The 22,118-nt window shown below is 39.3% G+C and overlaps 1 protein-coding gene across 2 annotated transcripts in view; it reads left to right on the top strand.

The window, feature by feature from the left end:
• The first annotated feature begins 412 nt into the window (after positions 1-412).
• FERMT2 (FERM domain containing kindlin 2) overlaps positions 413-22,118 on the top strand; it is a 63,943-nt gene continuing 42,237 nt past the window's right edge. The window contains exons 1-2 of one of the 2 annotated variants that reach the window (XM_087820420.1): positions 413-513; positions 952-1,117. In XM_087820420.1, the coding sequence (XP_087676546.1) occupies positions 961-1,117 (157 nt within the window). In that variant the 5' untranslated portion in view covers positions 413-513; positions 952-960. The remainder of the gene's footprint in view (positions 514-951; positions 1,118-22,118) is intronic. The other variant, XM_087820425.1, reaches the window with a different exon arrangement.

Genomic DNA, 22,118 nt, shown 5'->3' on the forward strand with positions numbered 1-22,118 from the left:
GCGCGCGGGGAAGGGAGCGCCCTGCCCACCCGCTCCCCCGGCTCCCCCTCCTCAGGTCCCGCCGAGAGCCCGGATGTTGGATTCGATCCCTTCGCCCGGTCCTTCATTTCCATAAAAGGACAGCGGCTCCGCGGGGCTGAGATTGCTGCCGCCGCGGGCGCCCCCCGCCTCCCGCGCGCCGCCGCCCCCGCGCGCCCCGCCCCGCCCCCAGCGCGAGGCGGCGCGGCCCCCAGCCCCGAGCGCGGCGCGGGACGGCGGGGGAGGGGGCGGCCGGCCCGCTGCGGGCGGCTCGGCGGGGCGGGGGCGGAGGGAGCGGGCGCGGCCAGCTCGGCCGGACTCGAGCGGAGGGGGCGGGGAGAGGGGTGGAGCACCGGGAGGGAGGCGAGGGGCCGCGGCGACGGGACTCCATTAGTCGCTCCGGCCGGGAGGCTTCGCTTCGCCGGCTGAGGCGGGGGACCGGACGCGCTGCCCCGCGAGCCACCGCCCCCAAGCTTGTTGCTGCGCCAGCCGCAGGTCGGGAGCGCGAGGGGCGCGCGGTGAGGGGCCGGGACGCGGCTGGGACCTGAGGGGAGCGCGGGTGGGCGGGAGGAGGAGGAGGAATGTGGAGCGCGGCGGCGTCGCGGGGCCGGGCGCCGCCAGCAGGCCGGCAGGTGAAGCCCGCCGCGGTCCGCTAGGCGGGGGCCGGGGCGTCGGGGCCGCCCAGGGCGGGCGCGGGGCGCAGCCCTCAGGCGGGCCGCGCAGGGGCGCGGGGCGCAGCCCTCAGCCGGGCCGCGCAGGGGCGCGGGGCGCAGCCCGCAGCCGGGCCCCGCCGCCGCGGTCCTCCCGAGTCGGTGCGGAAAGCCCGGGGTCTTGCGCCGTCTCCCGGCCCGCGGCCGCCTCCGCGGATTCGGTGGGATTTGCCTCGCCTGGGAGGAGTGACGCTTACGAGAGCCATTTCCTCCGTGCGCGCAGGAAGGAGCCATGGCTCTGGACGGGATAAGGATGCCAGATGGCTGCTATGCGGATGGGACGTGGGAACTGAGTGTTCATGTGACGGACCTGAACCGCGATGTCACCCTCAGAGTGACCGGGGAGGTGCACATCGGCGGGGTGATGCTCAAGTTGGTGGAAAAACTCGGTGAGTAGCATCCCAGCCGCGTCCAAGGAGCGACCACCCAGGCTCGGGGCGGGGGGGAGGGGGGGCTTTCGACTGGGGGAGGGGTGGGGTTTAGAAACCTTGGTTGGCGTCCCACAAATACTTCTTTAAAAAGTGTGATCTTTCAGTGCTTAAGCAAATAGACCCTTTTCCCTTTTGCATCTCGTTTTGTGTTGTTACTCTGGAATTTTCATAATCTGGTTCCAGCCTACTAATTCATAAATTCAATTGGGTAGTTACCCGGGAAATTTTAATTCTTTACAGTTGGTGAGTTCGCATTAAAAGAAATGAGAAAAGTGCGCAAGTGGATGTCGAGAAGGGGATAGTACAGGGTGTGTGGTTATCAGTGACTTATCTCCGGTTTACCTGAATGTTGGTGACATTTGGTATTCAGGATGATGCAAAGTCTATTTAAGAATAAACTGTACCGGGAAATGTGCAACTTCTGGCGCCAATGCGAGGCTTCTGTAGCTGTACTACCGTGTGATGGAGTGGATTAAAATAATGTTCCAGTCATCCGCTCTTAAAGGGGTGGGGCGGCGTTTGACTATCTATAGTCCGTGCTTTGAGTAAGCTATTTCCAGCGTTCAATTTTATATTAATAAGCGAGTGAAAGAAGTTTGTGTTTTTTAAAAAAAGACATTAAGCTAATTCGAGATCAACAGTATTTGCATGGGTACACATACAGAGTTGATTTAAAACGGACTCGATTTTAAATAGGAGGGTGTCCAACAATATGAAGTGTTAAGGAAGTTTCCCAGTACACATTTTGTGTAACGGGTGAAACCATTTTCAGCTGGAAGAAGCTACTGAAATGACTCAATACATAATTTTATCACAAGAGCAATGCTGGGAGGACAGTCTTCCTGAGCACTGAAGTGCCTTTTTATGTAGTACAGCTCTGGTAAGGTGATACGTGTGGCATATTGGGCTTTTGGATTTTTTTTTTTTTTTTTTAAATAGCATTCCTTCAGGCCACTCTGGATAAGTAGAGAAGTGGTATTAATCAGGAAATTTATTTCTCACCGAGGGATTATTGTATATCTACCGTATAAGTTTACTGGAATAGTGCCCCAAAGCAAATTTGCAAAATAAGGCAGAGTTCATTTAGGTGGACTGTCTTTGTATCCCTGCAGGAAATTTAATTATTGAAGTGCCTAAAAGAAGCTCCTTACAAGGTAGCCGCCTCCTCCAGGACTGCATTGTTTGGCTCTCTGAGACAGCCCAGGAAAGAGATCCCCCAGGGGTAGCCCTTTGAAAATGAGGTTTTGCTGTGTGTAGTTTATCCAATTAACTGGTGGTTAACATTTTTCTCATCTCATTTGAATAGATCTATCGCTGCAAAATATTTGTGAACCTTTTAAGTCCACTAGTGTGGGATTATTTACGAAGAAAATATCAAATATAATTGTTCGTATTTCCTTTGTTTTCAAAGGAAACAAGCATTTACATCAGATTGCTTTATAGAGGATAAAAGGACTTTATTAATAACAGTGGTTTCAACAGGAGATGTTTCTTATTAGGAAGAAGGAGCTGTTGAAGGTGACTGAGACAACTTGTAGTTCTTGAAAGCCAGCCTTTAATGAATAAATAATGACTTCTATATTTGTATTGCATTGATTAGAATTGCTTATTACAGAATCACAGGCATAAATAGAAGTACAGAGAATAAACTATTTGCAGAGAGAACTGATGTTAATTTTAAGTGACTATAATCTTAATCTTGTAGTGTTCATGTATTTTTAATTTTTTATTTAGGGAAAAGAAGCCCAGCATGGTAGAAAATGCTGTGTACATGGAAATCTTGCATTTTTCTTGAACTGAATCAGTACTGATCCTCTTAATATCTTGACTTCCAAATAGAAAGTGCTATCAACATTCTGACTTTTTCCCTGTGCGGTATAAGTAGAGCAAAAGGATTTTTTGCTCCTGGCTTTAAGATTAGGTACTTTGAATGGTAACGTATTTTGTTACCCGTTGGCAAGTAAATAGGGAAGAAATTCAGTAGAGCGGTATTTAAACTTTATAAATCAACCTAGTAAATTTAGAAAAGAACTTGACAATTCTTCAGAGTTGCTTAAAACTGAAACGACCTGCCTTCTGAAGCCCTAAATTGTGTCAATGAAGGTGTCAAAGGGCAGACTGAATGGCTACTTGTTAGCAGTAGCTAAAGTAGATCAAAGCAGCTTGCAGAATCTAAATGATAAGAGGTGGAGATTATGGTAAGAGTAAGATGGCAGAGGGTCTTGTGTCTCCGGGATTGCAGAGCAGGGATGGACAGTTAGCAGAACCAATTAACTACTGTAGCCTTGGAACAGTTACAGCATTCATCTGGGACCTCAAACTCCAAATGCCTGTATGATATACCCTTGTTCTCATTCGAGTGTGTATAAATACCAGAGTATTATGTTTTAAGGCTATCTTCCCATATAATCGGTGATAGCAGTTGTTTCTCTGGGATTAATGGATTTTACGATGACTCCTCCCCTGAACATTGTATATTAAAATTTTGTGTGTGTGTGCACATGGGGAATTTTCTGGGAAGAGGCTTAGTTTTCCATTAGATTCTCAAACAGGCCTATGATCAAAAAAAGGTATGACACAACTCTGGATTGGCCCTTTAGGGTCAGCCTTATTGTGAAGGTTCAGTGTTCATTCCAGACTTAGGCAGTTTAATTAAGCAAGCTAAAAAAAGTAAATAATGCTTCCTTGGTATGTGTCAGCAACATCTTTGTATTTAGTTAGAATTTTATAAAGAATTTTAGCTCCTCAGTTAAGGTCATTAAGCTATGATTCTTAGATATATGACTTTAATTCAGAGATCTGCAAGGTCCCTTTTAAGTCTTAGTATAAAACACATTTATCATTCTGCACTATCTTTTAAAAGAAAGCAAAGAATGTGTGCCATAAAGTGGGCTTTAGAGAAATATATTGCGATGTGACAGAAATGTTTGCCTCTGTGACTAAGTCTAGGCTGATATTAAACAAATGGTCTCAACATTGATCCCCTTAATGTTTATATCTCATTTTGAACATGAAAAATTACTTCGACATTTTTGTTTTTTAGGAATACAAATTGAAAGCTTTAAATGCAATTTTAAAAATTTATTGTATGTTTTGTTAAAAACAACTTTCAAACCTGTATAGTGTTTTTTTATTTTAAAGTAAAGGATTAAAATATAAAACATCAGGGATAAGAATTATAAAAATAAGATATCAGAGAATAGGATTATAAAGTAATTGTGTTCAAAAATAGATTTTGTAAAGAAGAGGCTCAGTTTTATGGGCTTCCCTGAGGTTCTCTGGAGATCATTGAGGAGTATTAAAACTGTTCTCTGTAGGATTTAGGGCTTAGTCAGGATTGAGGATTCTAAATTCCAAGGAGATACTTTGTTTCAGTGCAGTTTAGTATCACTTTATAAAAATTGTCTCTTTAAAGCTTCTGTGTATAATTAAATTTTTACCTTTCTAAAAAAGAGTAAGAAATTTTTTATAACATGAAACTCACTAAATGGAAGTCTCCAGCCAACTCTATGAGCTTGAAGAGGGACGATTAGACTGTGGTTTCTTAAGTGTCTTCTAGCTCTGATTATGAGTAGGAAGAATGTAGAAATTGGCTTAGATCAGGTTAAATGATAATCCAGAGGAGAAAATATAAATTGAGGGACTCAAGAGTAACTAAAAAGAAATGTACTATGGAATTGACTTTCAAAAATTTGAGGAATAGTTTCTGAATGTAACCTTTAGAAAGAAGTTGTCCTTGCTTTAAAGTGTGTTATCTTCTTGCCACAGTAATGAAATGAGTACATTTATGTTGGAGTTGTATGTTAAAATAGAGTTAGGTTAGGAAGTTATCACACATGATCAAGAAAAAGAAATTTTAGTTAAAATGATCCTTAAAATTCTGTTAAAGTGACTTTTTTTTTTTTTTGGTCCTCACTTGAGGACTGTGCTTTTATTGATCTTTGGGGGGGGAGGGGAGGAGAGAGAGAGAAACATGAATCAGTTGCCTGGAATGGAATCTGCAACCTGGGTGTGTATCCTGACTGGGAATTGAACCTGTGACCTTTCAGTGTGCTGGATGACACTAACCGCTGAACCACACCAGCCAGGGCTCTTAAAGTGATCTTAAAAGTATGGTATACATTCATTCTATTTCATAGAAGGGCGAAATAGCTAGTTTTTCCTTTAGAAACTACAAAACTAAATTTCTTTAGTTGAGTACCAGATGAAGTTGGCTTGCATTAAGGGCTTTGTTACAGGAAAACACTTTTAAGTACGAGGATTAGAGCTGGGTAAGATGCAGACAGGAGGCATAGGTAACTGGACAGCTCCCTTCTCATACTTGTGCTTAGTGCCTGTCACTCCTTGGGGAAGGTATGGTTATGTGGTGGAATGGTGTCTATGATGTTGAAATCATCGGTTTTCCCCCCTGAGGGCTTATGGTTAAATTAATGGAAATAAAATGCCTATTTTGGTACAACCTCACTGCATTCATAGTGAAATATGGGAAGATTATAAAAAATGTAAAAAATTTTGGGGTGGAGTGAGAGAAACATTTAATAGTGAAATCATATATATTAAAGTGAACTGAATTTACATATGTACTATTTGATAGCAAGTTTATTCAGTGTTAAGAATACCATTAATGATCCATAGGAACTGGATATTGAATTTTATGTTTCTTAGCAAATTTTAAGCTCCTTAAAAATAGAGGACACTATGTAAATTTTAATAAAATTCTGATAGCACCTAATAAAGTGTGAGCTGTTCCTTGGGTACATTATGTCTTGTTTGTTGCCATGTTTTACACTTTATTTTTTTAAAAATCAGCAAATACTGTTTGAATCTAGCTAGCTTTAACTTTTTTATGGAGGCACTAAAAAGAATATATGTTTTTTGGGGTTTTTTGTTAATCCTTACTGGAGAAGTGAGGATATTTTTTTCACATATTCTTTAGAGAGAGTGGAAGGTAGGAGGTAGGGAGGGAGAGGAGAGGAAGAGAGAGCCACATGGATGTGAGAGAGAGACATCTATTGGTTGCCTCCCGCATGCGCCCCAACTAGCGCCGGGGATTGAGCCTGCAACCACGGTACATGTCCTTGGCCAAAATCGAACCCGGGACCCTTCAGTCTGTGGGCTGATGCTCTTAACCAGCTAGGGCTATTTTATCCTTTTTAATAAGATTCTTTATCAGTGCAAATTTCACTTCAGAATGTTTTTATAGGTCCTTTATCATATACTTTGTCTTTAAAGTTCAATTTTTTTCTAAGCTTACTGTTAAACGAGATAATATTTTTAGACATCATTTGGTATAGCTTTCCCATGTCACCTGTCTTCAGGCTTTAGTAGATGCTATGGATTACACAGAATAGCAAGAAATGATTGGGCCCTGCTACTTATTGGTGTGATAATGGACAATTAATCTAACCTGAGTGGGTTTTGACATCTGTAAAATGGAAATTAAAGAAAAACAAACTTCCTCATAGGTTTTGGTGAAAATTAAGAGATAATATATGTAGCCCGGCCAGGTGTGGCTCAGCGGTTGAGCATCGCCTAGGATCCAGGCGATCAGGGTTCTATTCCCGGTCAGGGCACATGCCCCGGTTGCGGGCTGCGGCTGATCAATGACTCTCTCATCATTGATGTTTCTGTCTCTCTCTCTCTCTCACCCTCTCCTTTCCTCTCTCTGAAATCAATAAGGATATATTTAAAAAACAAAAAAACAAAACAAAGTTGCATTTAAAAAAAAAAAAGATAATATATATAGAAATGCATTATATAAACGATTAGTGTTATGCAAATGATAGTGTCTATTTTCTAAGTAGTGTTGACATTCTCGAGTATTCTGAACTGGAAGAAAACAGAAAGGGAGTTAAAGTGTAATATAGACTTTAATTTTTTTATTGTTTTTTAGAATCTCTTACTGATTTTTAGGAAGGAAGGGAGAGGGAGAGAGGGAAACATCCCTGTAGCAGCAAAACATCAATCAGCTGCCTCCTGTATGCCCCCTACTGGGGATCTAGTCCCAAACCCGGGTATGTGCCCTGACCAGGATTGGAACTGGCAGCCTTTTGGTGCACAGGACAGCGCCCACCCAGCTAAGCCACACCGGCCAGGGCAAGACTCTTTAATTTCAACAGCTTTCAGCTTTAATGGTGAGGAATTGTACTCCTCGGGAGCTTAGTCTGGTACTGTTTTGTGTTCTCACCCTCTAAGTAACAAGAAAAATAACTGTCATTCCACTCTTTCATGTTCACACACACGCCTGCCTGTATAATGTAGCCAAGAGCTGTTTACTGTTTTCATGAGGCTTCTGAAATGGAATGAAGCAGTAAGTGAATGATGGTATTTTGGAGATTTGAAAAATGTATAACCATGAAGGCTTCAGTAGTAAATTAATTCTTTACTTAATACATTTTATAAGAGCAATGTTATAACAAAGAAATGATACAAAATTGTTTCTTGGCATATGAAAACATTGGGCCCATTTAGAAATTAATGAAAGTTTTTATTCTTTTACTGAAATAAAAATTATAATGCCAGTGCTATGGTATGTTACAAAATGGTACATATGCCCAGTGTGAGGTAAACAAATCTTCCAAAAGAATATATTAAAAGAATGTTTTAAAATTGAGATGTGACATTTTACACTTGGATTTGTGGTTACAAATTTATAGCCATTATAATCCATTCCTAAAGAATTATTTGTGTAATTACTGCATTTTTTTCTTGTTAGTTTTTTCATAATGTCAAGCTTACTGTGGCTTAAAAGAGATAATATGTGTGGAAATGCATTACATAAACATTTGGCAAAATTCATTCTCTTTAGTATAATGTGTTGAGTTTTGACCAGTGCATACTGTCATGTTAAACTACCATAATCAAGATATAGAGCCCTGCCAGCATGGCTCAGTGGTTGAGCATTGACCAGGAGATGGGGGTTTGATTCCCCGTCAGGGCACATGACTGGGTTGCAGGCTCGATCCCCAGTAGGGGGCGTGCAGGAGGCAGCTGATGAATGACTCATCATTGATGTTTCTCTCTCTCTCTCTCCCTCTCCCTTCCTCTTTCTGAAATCAATAAAGACATATTAAAAAATATATAGAACTTTTCCAACACTCCAAAAAACTTTCCTTGTTACTTTACAATCAGCCCACCCCCTCCACTCCAGCTCCTGAAAACCAATGATAGTTTGCCTTTTCTAGAAGGTTCTATAAACGAAATCATACACTATGTAGCCTTCCGTCTGGTTTCTTTCACTTAGCATAATACATTTTATTGTATTAAAAAATTATTTGTGTGTGTGTGTGTATCAGTAGTGTTTGTTGTTTTTTTTGCTGAGTAGTAGGCCATTTTATGGATGTGCATTATAGTTTATTTACCAGTTGAAAGGCATTTGTTTTGTTTCCATTTTTTGGAGATTATGAATAAGGCTGCTATAAATATTTGTGTGAATATGTATGTATTTTCATTTCTATTGGATTAACTACCTAGAAGTGGGATTGCTGGGTAGCATCCTAAGTATATGCTTAAATTTACAAGAAACTGCCAAACTTTTCCAGTGTGGCCACATCATTTTGTATGCCTGTCAGCACTGTATAGGAGCGAAAAAAAAAGTTGTATGAGAATCCCAGTTACTCTGAGTCCTCTCCCAGCACTCAGTATTGTCATGTGTTTTTGCTATTTTTGTTTAATTTTAGCCAGTTTATTAAGTATATAGTGGTTCTCATGATTTTAATTCACATTTCCCTAATGATTAATGATGTTGGGGAGCTTTTCACTGCTTATATGACATCTTATGTCTTCTTAGTGAAGTGTCTTCATATCTTCCGCCTTTTTAAAAAAATTTGTTTTTGTTGTTTCTAAGATTTATCTTTATTGTTGAAAGTATTACAGGTATCCCTCTTTTTCCCCATTGACCCCCTCCACCCTGCACCCACTCCCCAAAATTGTTTTTTTCTTAATTGAGTTTGAGTTCTATATATATTATAGATACAGGTCCTTTATCACATAGTATGTTTTGCAATATTTCCTCCTAGTCTATGGCTTGTGTTATTTCCTTAACACAGTATCTTTCAAAGAGCAGAGTTTTAAATTTTGATGTTCATTCAATCAATTTTTTCTTTTGTGGGTTGAACTTTTAAAAAAAATTGTCATAGCCCTGCCCTGTTTAGCTTAGTGGTTAGAGCGTCAGCCTGCGGACCTAGGGGTCCCAGGTTCGATTCCCAGTCAAGGACACACACCTTGGTTGCAGTTTGATCCCCATCTGACGGGCCTTGTGGGGGAGGCAACCAATCCATGTGTCTCACATCAACATTTCTCTCTCTCTCCCTCCCTCCCACACTCTAAAAAGCAATGGAAAAAATATCCTCAGATGAGGATTGAAAAAAAATTGTCATAGATAAGAAATCTACCTATTCTAGGTCACAAAGATTTTGTTCTCTAAGTTGTATAGCTTGTGTTTATTTTTATATATTAAAAGAAGGAATGTGGGATGTACAGTAGTGATTACGCATCAGAAAGGAAATAATTGCATTACATTAATTTAAAATTAATTATTATTTTAATTTGGTAGATTCTGAGGTATAAAATAATAGTCCAATGAAAATGATTCATTATTAATCTACTGGAAAACTTAATATTTAGAACTTAACTCATGAAAATGGACCAGTAGTGAAGCATCTTTGAATAATAGTTTCAGATATTAATGTTCTTACAGAAGTAAGTCTGGGTTCCAATCCTGGCCATACCACTTAATAGGTAAATGGTGGTGGTTTTTTAAGACAGGGTTTTCAATATTCAGAATATCAGTTTCCTTATCTGTACAGTACAGGTAAAGAATTAAGTTCCCTTTACTTCATAATGTATTAGTTTCCTTATCTATACAGTATATAGATAAACAATTTTGATTCCTTTACTTTGTAATGCATTAAGAGTTTTTTAGAATTGTTTTTGCAAGTATGATAACCCTCTAAACTATAGAAGATACCGTCCTAAAACAGTACTATTGTGCCCTGGCTGGTGGGTGCAGTGGTTAGAGCATCGGCCCAAAGGGTTGAGGGTTCGACTTCTGGTCAAGGGCATGTACCTGGGTTGCAGGTTCAATCCCAGACCCTGACCGGGGATCATGCGGGAGGCAACCAATTGATGTGTTTCTCTCACATCGATGTTTCTCTTTCTCTCTCCCACCTGCCCTCCCTCCCTTCCACTCACTCTAAAAAATAAATAAACGGAAAAAATATCCTCAGGTGAGGATTAAGAAAAAAATTAAAATTAAAAAAAATAAAAGAAAGTTACTCCTTCAAAGTAAATAAAACAACATCATTGTGGATCAAAGGGTCATTATACAAATGCTGGTCTACTCTTCTTCACTGAGAATGTTCCACTGGTAAAATGCTTTGAAAATTTAATTTTCTGGTATTTTCTCTCAATTTCAATTCTGCTTCTCAGTGAATTAGTGTACCTGAGAGAAGAAAATAAGCAGTAAAGGCTTAAAATGTGAGGTTTACATTTGGATTTCCTTTTCTTTTATGATTCAGTTTTCCGACTTGATTATTTGCTTATAGAGGGACCACCCAGCTTCAGTGTATCCTTGGAAGACTCTCACACAGTTTTCAAAGTTGGGAGCTGATAACCTCTAACCCAGAGGAGGTCACATCTGCTTTAGAATCTGTAGTCAGTCTTTTCTCACGTATTTAACTATATTATTTATTTGTTGAATCTTCACCCAGGACATGCTTGGAGGGAAGGAGGGGAGAGGAAGGGAGGGAAAGAGAGAGAGAGAGAGACATCGATGTGAGAAACATCAATCTGTTGCCTTCTATATGCTCCCCAACTGGGGATCAAACCTGCAACCCAGGCATGTATGTGCCTTGACCGGGAATTGAACCAGGTAGGTGCACAGGATGATGCTCAACCAACTGAGCCACTCTGGCCAGGCTTAACTATGCTGTTTTTATATTATGCTGGAACTAAAAATCACATCAGGTGTTTTCAAGATCAATTGTAATTTCAAGGCATCAGTGTAATGATGCTTTTGATACCTTTTTCTTAACGGAACACTCAGGGTTATGAATAAAACACCAGTAAAGTGCCAGCATTTTTTTTCCCCCTCTAACATTTTTTTTCTTTTTTATTGAATTTTATTGGGATGACATTGGTTAATAAAATTATATAGGTTTCAGGTGTACAATTCTATAATACATCATCTGTATATTGTATGATCCCCACCCCAAGAAAGTGCAAACATTATTGATTGTAGATGATGTCTGTTGGATCAGTGCCTTCCAGCTTAATGTTTCTTAATGTAGTTCCTTAAATTCAGATTTAAGAATCTCATAACCTTGAAATTAAAAATAACTTGAAAAAAGGCAAACAGTTGCTGTATCAATTTCAGAAGTTTTATGCAAGGTGTTGATGAATTTTGTGGCTGTGATAGTTTTCTTGGGGTGCATGACTCGGGGAAGAGCAGTCCACTTGTCACAATTGTGACTTCACCGTACTCTAGCTGTACAGCCTTGGGCTGTGTGACCTACTTGTCTGTGCCTCAGATTTCTTATTTATAAAATGGGGATAGTAATAGTATGTCTATAATAGGATTATTGTAAGGATTAAGTTAGTTAATACATGTGAAGTGTTTAGAGTGGCCATATAAATGCAGCTATGATGATGATGATGATGATGGTGGTGATGATTGCAGACTAGGCTATTTTAGTGGTATATTTCCCCCTTTTACTGAGCTATCAAAATAATAGTATTTTACAAAAGATTGAAAATGTGTCTTTTATAAAGGTAAGCCAAATAGTTATTCTTTAATATATTAGGAATTAAGTATTTCACCTTTATTGCACTACCTTGCAATCACTATTGGTAATATTATAAAGATTTTATATTCTTATATATAAGTACATATAAATATATACATATGATAATGAGTAAACTATGCTAAAAAGGAGAGTATTTCCAGTACATTTTATATTCTGGTTTTTATTTTTAATAATATATCTTTATTGATTTCAGAGAGAGGAAAGGAGAGGGAGAGAGAGAGAGAGATAGAAACATCAATGATGAGAGAGTCATTGATTGAACCCACAACCTGGGCATGTGCCCTGACAGGGAATCGAACCCCGAATCCCTGGATCCTAGGTCGATGCTCAACCGCTGAGCCACGCCCAGCCGGGCTATATTCTGGTTTTTAAAGGTGAACTTTGTTAGTGTTTAAGAACTTAGTCTAATGCCCGGCGGGGCGGGGCTCAGAGGTTGAGCGTCCACCTAGGATCCAGGCGATTGGGGTTCGATTCCCAGTCAGGGCACATGCCAGGGTTGCGGGCTGGATCCCCAGTCGGGGGTGTGCAGGAGGCAGCCGATCAATGACTCTCTCATCATTGATGTTTCTGTCTCTCTCTCCCTCTCCTTTCCTCTCTCTGAAATCAATAAAGATATATTTTTTTAAAAAAAAACTTAGTCTAAGACATGGCCAGCTAATAGTTTTATATGACCTTGGCATGTTGTTGTTAACATCTCCTGATTGTTTAATCCAACTTAACCTTAGTTTACTTACCTGTTATTTGAAGTTAATGTAGGAGCTAAGTATGGTACTAAAAGGAGTAACAGAATCCCTGGCAGTTAGTAGAGGGAATACAGTTAGAGCTCAATAAAATGTTATCTTCAGTTATCCTTCAAATACTGTGTAAACCTAAAACAAATTTGATTTGTAGATTGAAGAAGTTAATCTAATTAATTTATTTTCATTGTGCTTATATAGTATTTAACCAGAAACCTCTTCTTACTTTTTTAAAATAAATTTTGTATAATGGTTCTGAACTCTGAATATGTTCCCTAAAGTCCAATTGTCTGGGTTTGAACACTGCCTACATCACCTGTAAGCTTTGTGACCTTGTGCCAAGTTATTTGACATTGCTGTGACTTGGTTTCCTTTTAAGTGAAATGGGGATAATAATATATTTACCTCATAGATTGTTGTGAGGATTAAATGACTATATATAAGCTTGGTACATAGCAAGTAGTAGTTACAATAATTATTATTATTTTATTGAGATCCTAATGGAACTCTGGGCTATCTCTTAAATATCTTAAGAGTTTGGGGGAATAAATGCCTTAAAGAACTTAGACTAGGAAAGAGGAGCTTTAGCATGAGATGTAACATTCATGTGTAAATGTGCCTGCATAAAGATAATTCTATATGCTCACTCTATTTTTGATAGATTATAGAGGCATATAGTATGAGACTTCTGTGGGGATATGAATTTGACCTCATCAGTAGCAGCAGAAGCAAATATTTGTGGAAGGCCGAACATTACATTAGGTAATGGGACATAGTCTTCACTCAAAATGTGAGCAGTTTTCTAGTACCAAAATGAAAACAGAAGATTGCTTTAAGTTGATGGTCTGGACGTGAAGTGCCAAATAAGTGGTACAGGAAGATGCTGGAGATTTAGCAGCATGATCAATGACTGGCCTTATTTGAAGGAGGGTCAGGGTGAAAAGTTAGGAAGAAAGGCATTCCAGGTTGAGGATTGCTGTGTTTATGGTGTATTGGAGACTAGCTTAGAGAAGTAGAAGATAAGATTATAGAGAGGAGACAAATAGCTAAATGAGGAAATTATAGTCTATTAGTCCTTCACTCACCCACCCACTTAATATTTTAAATGAGGACCTACTGAGTGCAAGACACTATATTATGAATAGGAGAGAGAACATGTGAACAAAATGAACTCATTCCTTAGCCTCATTCAACTTGAAGTCTTAGGGGCAAGACAGTCTTTAAATAATTTATTGCTATAATGTGATGAAATTATATGAAATTGAAATAGTTATGGGAGCATGTACCCAGGAACCTGACCTAATGTGTAGGGGAAAGATTTCTAGAGGAAATTACTTTTAAGCTGAAAGCTGAAGGTGGAGTAAGAATTAGAAGGATGGCAAAGGATGTTAAGCATGGGGATATGAGGTGGAGAAAACAGTAGGTTGGGAGAAGATGAGAAGTTCCAGAAAGAGATAGAGTGAGGGAGGGTGACCTTATGAAGTACTGAAAGAAGTTTAATGATGGAGGAGCTGTCCTGGGGAACCAGTGGCTTGACAGGCATAAGAGATGAACAAGTACTTAAAGTGCTTTGTAAACCAGGTTTAAAGTACTGTGTTGTAATAAGAACTTTGAGATACTATTAAGAGATTTTTAAACAGGGAGAGACATCAGATTTTTACAAATTGAAGCTCCTCAGGTACATGTAAGTTAATAACAGAAGATATAAGCAATAATAAGCCTCTTGGATTCCAAGAAATGCTTTTTCCAGTAGTCTACACTCTAGTCCTGTATCAGGATTTGTTGGTAGTTTCTGAGATAAGTTTAAAATATCAAAGGCAATAAAATATTCTAAGTGATTTCTTTTTTGAACTAATGAATGGCTTATACCTTTGATCGCCTTCAAAAGACAAATCCTGTTAGCACCTCTGAGTCAAGTATTAGCCAATGAATTCAGCCCTGATATTACTCTCAGAATTTGTCAGATGTTGACATTGTATGGACTCTGAGTCCAGTCTTCCAGGAACCAAGCCAAGTTGAACCAAATAAGTAGTAAGCCTTCCTTCCGGATTGGGTAGAAAGTCACCCGCCCTCTGGAAATGAGTAATTGGCATACTTTCTACGTGTCCGAATTCTTTAATGGTGCACCTGGGTTATGTGATCTGATAATACTTCTTAACTACTTTAAGTTAGTACATTTTGTAGTATCAAATATTAAACAAATTGGTAGACATTATTTGGGGTTTGTAAGTAACTTCAAAAGATGATTTTGTTTTGACGAATGAATTCCTTGATTTTCAATCAGTAAGCTATGTCAAAGAAATATCCATTTGCCAACTTGTTACCAGAAGTTTATTTTCTAAATGTTTTGCCTCATTGGTCAACCCATCTGCTTTAGTCAGTCATCGAAGCCTTAAAAGTTTGCTGAAACTCTCACTGGAATTTTACTGGGTTGCAGACCTTTGCCTTCAAGATTGTTTGAAATCTACCCCACAGTAGTCCTCTTACCAGTGCAGGTTGCTTAGCTCTGAGGTGGGAAAGGCAGGTAGGTGCTCAATTAAGGGAGGGAGGGAAGTAAATACAGTTCTCACGTGATGCATATCTCATTTCTCGTTGCTTGTTGGTCCCTCTGACGAGAGCTGGTATTTCCACTTTATTTAATGATCTCTTTACCTCCCTGTAGGTGGGCAACATGTCTTCTTTCTCATCCCTAAATGCTTAAATTTTCTATAAGATATGTGAAGGACAATCACCAAGATTTTACTCTGAAATATAAATGAATCTTAACATTAGTCCTTTGTCCTCAGATCCATTATGTCCAAACCTGCTTCTCTTCTGAGTAACTTTACCTTGGTTAATGATTGATATTTAAGAACGCCACTTCTGAAGTCACACTGATCTGGATTCAAGTTCTACTCCTATGTATACTAGCTTCATCCCTTGGCCAAGTTATACAACTTCTGTCTTTCGGTTTTCTCATCTCTAAAACAGGGATTATAATAGTATTTTCTGCTTACTGTTTTTGTGAGCATACGTCAAGTGCTGCTGGTATGTACTAAATGTTTAATAAACAAATCTTAGTGCTGTTACTATTATCCATTTAATTTTCAAGCTCTAGGAACTTCCTAGCTTTCCTCTTCACCTTCCAGCTGTCCTCTCTCATCTGTAATCAATATAAGTAAAACCTGTGATTCTAACCTAGACACGTCTCATACTTGGCTTCTCTTCAGCTTCTGCTTTAGGTCAGCTCCAGCTTGCAGAATATTGCCGTACTTTTCTTGCTGCCAGGCCCTTCCTTTTTCTGATTTTCCATAATCCCATCTTAACTACCTTCATACAACAACCTGATTGAGAAGCCTGCATTTTCTATAAGACCATCACTCTTAGCACTTGTTGGAGCTCTCCCATCTCTTAAGACCCAGGTAAAACGTCACCTCTTCTTCAGAGCCTAATTAAGTTTTCCTATTTAAAGTTGGTTGCTCCTGTGGCATTTTGTTCTTTTATCTGTTTAGCTCATTTTACTTGTCTGTGTCCCTCCCCTGGACTATTAAGTGCCTGTAGGATGGGAAGTCTTACTAGTTTTATATTCCCACGGCCTAGCTTCGTGTCTGGCATATGATAAGTACTTAGAAAATGTTTATTAATTCATTTATTGATTGTGTACCTAAAGAGCAACACACTTCATTCATTTTGCCGCCTCTTTTCCTGATAAAGAAAGAACAGGAAGGCACATTCTTAAAAGCAAGGGAAGGGGAATCCTCAGCTTTCTCAACTCTGAAATTCAAAGATGGGAAGACAGAGACCAAAAGGCTGGAGAGTAAGGAGTTTTTAAGAAAAAGGATTGTGATTCTATAGTGAAATTACTATTTGAAGTCCTTTATATTTCAGGAAATATGAAGGATAACATTATAGAGTTAATTTTTAAAACGTATTTAAGCATTCATTTACTTGTAGACTGCGGCCTTACGTATTATTGACAATAATATCATTAGAAACATTAGAAGATTTGTTTGTTTCAGGAATTGAAGAGGAAAGCAAAAGCTAAAGCTTTTCTATCGTCAGTAGCTTAGTAAAGGAAAGAAACCTTGGACTAAGACAACAAAGTGTAGCTGGGAAAGGGGAAGAGGCAGGTTAGTTCTTGGAGTTTGTGGAAAGAGGACTGGGGAGTAGCCAGCTGCCTTACTTTAGCAGGAAGTCCTTGTCTCCCTCACAATTTTCCAGCAATATGTGCTCTCTTGCCTTCTACTCCACACTCTGCAGGCGCCACTGCTAGTACTTATACCTCAAGTTGAAGCATTAACCCCAAACACTTTATGATCAGTATAGTTTAATATTGCTAGTAATATACTTTGGGTGATTTTAGATTGGGTAACAGCCCTATTGTTTATAATATTTCTCTGGTGAGTCAGAATTCTAAGACAAACAAATGAATGTAACATAGTGACTTTGCATAATCGGGATTATCTTGAGCGAAGTAATTCATTTGTTTTAGAAGTTGGGAGAAAGAAGAGGAAGTCAGTTTGATTCCCCATGTCTAGGGGAATTTCTGCTGCATTTGTAGTTATATAGAAGCATGTTTTAATTCTGAAGTCGAAGAAGATAAAATGGATTTTGTGTTTGTTTGTTAATCTTCACCCAAGGATATATTTTCCATTGATTTTTTTTTTTAGAGAGAGTTGGGGGTGGAGAAACATCAATATGAGAGAGACACATTGATGGGTTTGCCTCCTGCATGTGTCCCAACTGGGCTGGGGATTGTGCCCCAACCTGCATCCCAGGTACGTGCCCTTGACCTGGAATCAAACCTCGACCCTTCAGTGGGTAAGCCGATGCTCTAACCACTTGGCTACACAGGCCAGGAAGATAAAATGGACTTTTGAACATACAATTAAATTAACAAGTCTTAACATATTTTTTTCTTTTTTTCTTTTTTAATATACTTTTATTGGTTTCAGAGAGAGGAGAAGGGAGAGAGAGAGGTAGAAACATCAGTGATGAGGGAGAGGCATTGATCGGCTGCCTCCTGCATGCCCCCTGCACGCCCCCTGCTGGGGATGGAGCCAGCAGCCTGGGCTTGTGCCCTGATCAGGAATTGAACCTTGATCTCCTGGATCATAAGTCGATGCTCAGCTGCTGAGCCATACTGGCCGGGCTATGTTATTTTTCTTGATGGTTTAAGAATAATTTCCTTGTTGGGACTAATGTTTTCTTAGAGTAATGGACTACCTGTAACATTTTCAGTATGAGGATCCATTCATTTATCAAATGTTATGTGCCAGGCACTGAGCTAGGTGGTAGGAATACAGGGTGGAGCAAAAGTAGGTTCACAGTCATGAGTACAAAAAACATAGAGTTTATTCTTGTATTTATTAATTATAAATAGAACGCATTATTTTCCATACAGAAAACTGTAAACTTACTTTTGCCCCACCCTGTACAATGGTGATCAAAATAGACTCTGTCCTTGTCTTCTGAGAGTTTATAACATAGTAGGGGAGAAAGACACATCCCCTCCTATGAAGAAACAAATGGATATAAGTTTTAATAAGTGCTACCACGGTGTACTGAAATAGAGAATAATGAAGGACATAGGGGAAGGCTTGTCTTCCCTAAGGTGGTCAAGGAAGGCTTCTCTGAGAACATGGAATTTAAACTGAACTTTGAAAGATGAGAGGGAATTAGAGATTCACAAGCATAATAGCATGTTCAAAGCCACTGAGGCAGGAGAGAGCTTATTTCTTAGACAGTTCTTAGAGTAAGAAGGCTGCAAGTGAGGCTGAAGTAGAAAAAGAGTAGCACAGGATAAATTCAGAGTAGACGGACCATATTGTGTGGGGCTTTGTAGACGATGATAGGCATTTGGATTTTTTCTACATGCAGCTGGAAGCAGTTGAAGGATTTTCATCAGGGGAATGGCATGGAAGTGTTGAATAGGTCACCTTGGCTGTTGTGTGGAAAGTACTGAGAGGAAGCAAGGAGACCTGATAGGAGGCTGTTGCTGTACTCGTTGGAAGAGATGATGGCTTGAAATAGGGTGGTGCAGTGGAGACTGAAGTGGGGATTTTTGGAAGTGAAACAGAAGGGCTTGCTGATAAATGTGGGGAACACAGGAAAACAAGAATCCATTCCGTTTAGATTTCTCACTTGAGCAACTGGGTTGATGGTTAGTGCTATTTTGTAACAGTAGGGATAGGAGAAGACTGGTTTTAAATTTGGAGATATTAAGTTTGAGATGCCTGTGAGACATCCAGGTGGAGATGTGGGCTAGACAGTGGGGTATATAAGCTGGCGCTCCAAGCAGAAGGTTGGGCTGGAGATACAAATTAGGAAGGTAGCATGCCATGTAAGGCCATGGGGATGGGTGAGCTGTCTAGGGAGCCGTTGTTGGGAGAGAAGTGCATGGCTCGTTGAAGGTGGAAAGGGCAGCAGAGCAGAGGCAGCAGGATTGGTTTCCGATGAGTAGGAAGAGATTTGCTTCTTTCCTCATAACAAAAGGCACGCGACCCATTGGGGTGCAGATGGAAGGAGCTCTGTAGATTTGGTTGGCATATAGGTGAAACATTTCCAGTCTGGTGGCTTCTGTATTTTCTGAAGTAGAATTCATGGCTGTCTGCCGAGAAGGAGGACACTCAGGAGTTTGAGGAAGTTTGAGATGTTTGAAATACAGTGGTGGACAGAAGGAGCAGAGTGGGATTGCCCACTGGTGTATCTTGGACCCTGTTGACCATAAATTTATAGTAATTGTTTCAATCTGCCTAGTTGTGAAATGAAGAAGGAAAAATCCTCTAAATTTGGTAGATGAGTGGCTGGGTGGTATAGTAAATGGTGTGTGTGTGTGGGGGGGGTGTTGAAAGTCTTATTTTGAGGTTAGGAGGACACTGGCCCATGATGTCTGGTCTGGTCAGTTTGCTTGCCAGTAGTGTCAGACCAGACTGCTTAGTTTTGTTACTATAGCTCTGGGATTGAAGTGTTCTTTTCCATCAGTAAAGACAGGCAAAAACCTCTTGAATATGGTAATAGTTAAACTACTTAATTTGTGGTTCAAGAGGATTGTAAACAAAAGGAGACAGCAGAAAGTATCAACAATGTTAGCAAAATTAAAAAATATCTATTTACCAAAAATAAGGCATGTGCCCAGAAAGCTGCTCTGTACTAAAGGTTTAAAATGAAATGTTGCGTTACCAGAGATTATCTAAAATAATACAAACTTTGCTTCTGGTTTATGGAAATTAAGAGAATGCTAAACAGATTTTGCATTTTCTTCTTGAATTAATACTTTCTTAAATATGCAACTAGAAATATAAGCCACTTAAAAGTAATATCCTGTCTTCATTCCAAACCATTACTAATGAGTTACTTATTTTACTTATTTTTAAAATGTGGGTACTAAAATGTGGTTACTTTTCTATTTACCATTTTGTTCACTTCTTAAACAAAAGTTTTATCTAAGTGAAAGCAAAAAATTGAATTTTAGAAGCCCTTATCAAAATGGTCAGGTAGTAATTGGTAGCTAGCTCTATTAGGAAAAGATTAAATAGGGTGTTATCAGTAGTGTATTTCAGCGATTTCTAACCTTTTCATATCATGGCACACAAACTAATTACTAAAATTCTGCGGCACACCAAAAAATATATTTTTTTGCCAACCAGACAAAAACAAACAAACAAAAACCTGTCTAATTTTGATTCATTCACACTGGATGGCTATTATGTGGCTGCTGTTGTTTTTTTATTTGGCAATCTAAGGGAAAAGAGGTCAATGCCCTGACTAAAATAGTCAAGTATTGCATGTTTTAAAAATTCTTGCAGCACACGAGTGTGCCGCGGCACACGGGTTGAAAATCGCTGGTGTATCTCCTTTGTTCTTGCTCATATTTTCTGCAGTGTAAGCTAGCTGTGATTGTGTAAAGAGGGGCATATAATATTTCCCTCTATAGCAGAAAAAAATTTGAAATTTTGTTTTCTTTTGTGACTCATGGAACAGGTGAACACTGAGACACCAAAAGCCGTTTGGTAGTGTACCAGTACATAAGCAGTGTTTGTGTGCTCAGCCCCAATGATGAAATCCTACGTCTTCTGTTCCTTACTTAGAACACACACACGATATCTCTGTAGAATAAATATACAACCGCTTCTTGAATTTGAGGAGCATTACAGTTGAAAGGGAGGTTTTTATTGATTCGGTTAATGTTTTAGCCATTTTCAGTTTTAATTATATGAATTTGAGTGCCTGTCAGGTACTATTTTATATGCAACACAACACAGCATGATTGGCTTGATTCAGTGAGGGAGGAACACAGGAATAATTCTTTCCAGAATCTTGGCAAAATGTTTTGAAAAATTAACATATTTTACCAAATGTTGTTATAGAAGATCTTTGTCTTCTGTATTACGCCATAATTAAGTAATTCTTGACTTCTAAAAATTACTAAACAGGCTAAATTTATAAATAAATAATGAAATCCCTTCTTTTCTTCCCCCAAAAAGGAAAATAAACAAGGGTTTCATAATAGTACAGCATTTTTCCCTTCAGTTTTTCTTCCTGAAAATGTTTGTTGTTATGGTAGGTTGCTTCTGAAAACCTAGAAACAGTAATTTAAAATCACAGCATACCAAATAAAAGAAGGTTACGTAGTACCTGGAGCATAACTGAAAATCACGATATTGGAAAACCTATTAGAGTATGTTGTTGAGCATGATCTACCCGTGAGTGACTTCATAATGCTCATGGAAACAAGTCTGCCTTGGTGGTGCTGGCTAACTCCTACCATGGCAAGTGCCTGGCTGATTTTTCCTTTGTGTTTGTGTGTGTTTTGCATTCAGTTGTTTGATGTTATGTTTGAAACCAAGGCTGCCATTCTAGAAAGGCAGAAATGTTTGTTTATTTTGAACATGATCCGGGGCCCACATTGTGATGTGAAGGAGAGTTAACACATATGGAAAGTTATTTCAAAGCTTTAGATTATGCAAGTGCAGGGACTATCAATAACTATTCCTTTATAAACCCTAACACCACACAAGAAAAATAAACTATTATTTTACTAATCAGTAGCATTTTCTTTCTATAGTTATTTATAGATGTCCATGTTCCTTTTAGAGTCAGCATGTTTTTATGCTTCTGGTTAGTCTGTAACTAGAGTAATAGGTAAATATGTGTGTTGATATCTGAAATCTATTGTGTTATACAGGTTACAGTTGTATAGTGTGTTATGGTTTAACTTGCCACTGTAGAGACGAGCAGTGCTATAATATACTGGACAACCAACGTTCTTTCACGGGCTATTGCATTCAGATATATTGCTTTCCACACACACAATTTGTGCAGTTGTTTTGTTTGTTTTAAATATGTCTATATTGATTTCGGAGAGAGAGAAACATCAGTGATGAGAGAGTCATTGATTGGCTGCCTCCTGCACGCCCCCCACCGGGGATCAAGCCT

The sequence above is a fragment of the Miniopterus natalensis genome, chromosome 1 (genome assembly GCF_054644295.1).
Source record: "Miniopterus natalensis isolate mMinNat1 chromosome 1, mMinNat1.hap1, whole genome shotgun sequence".
NCBI lineage: Eukaryota > Metazoa > Chordata > Mammalia > Chiroptera > Miniopteridae > Miniopterus > Miniopterus natalensis.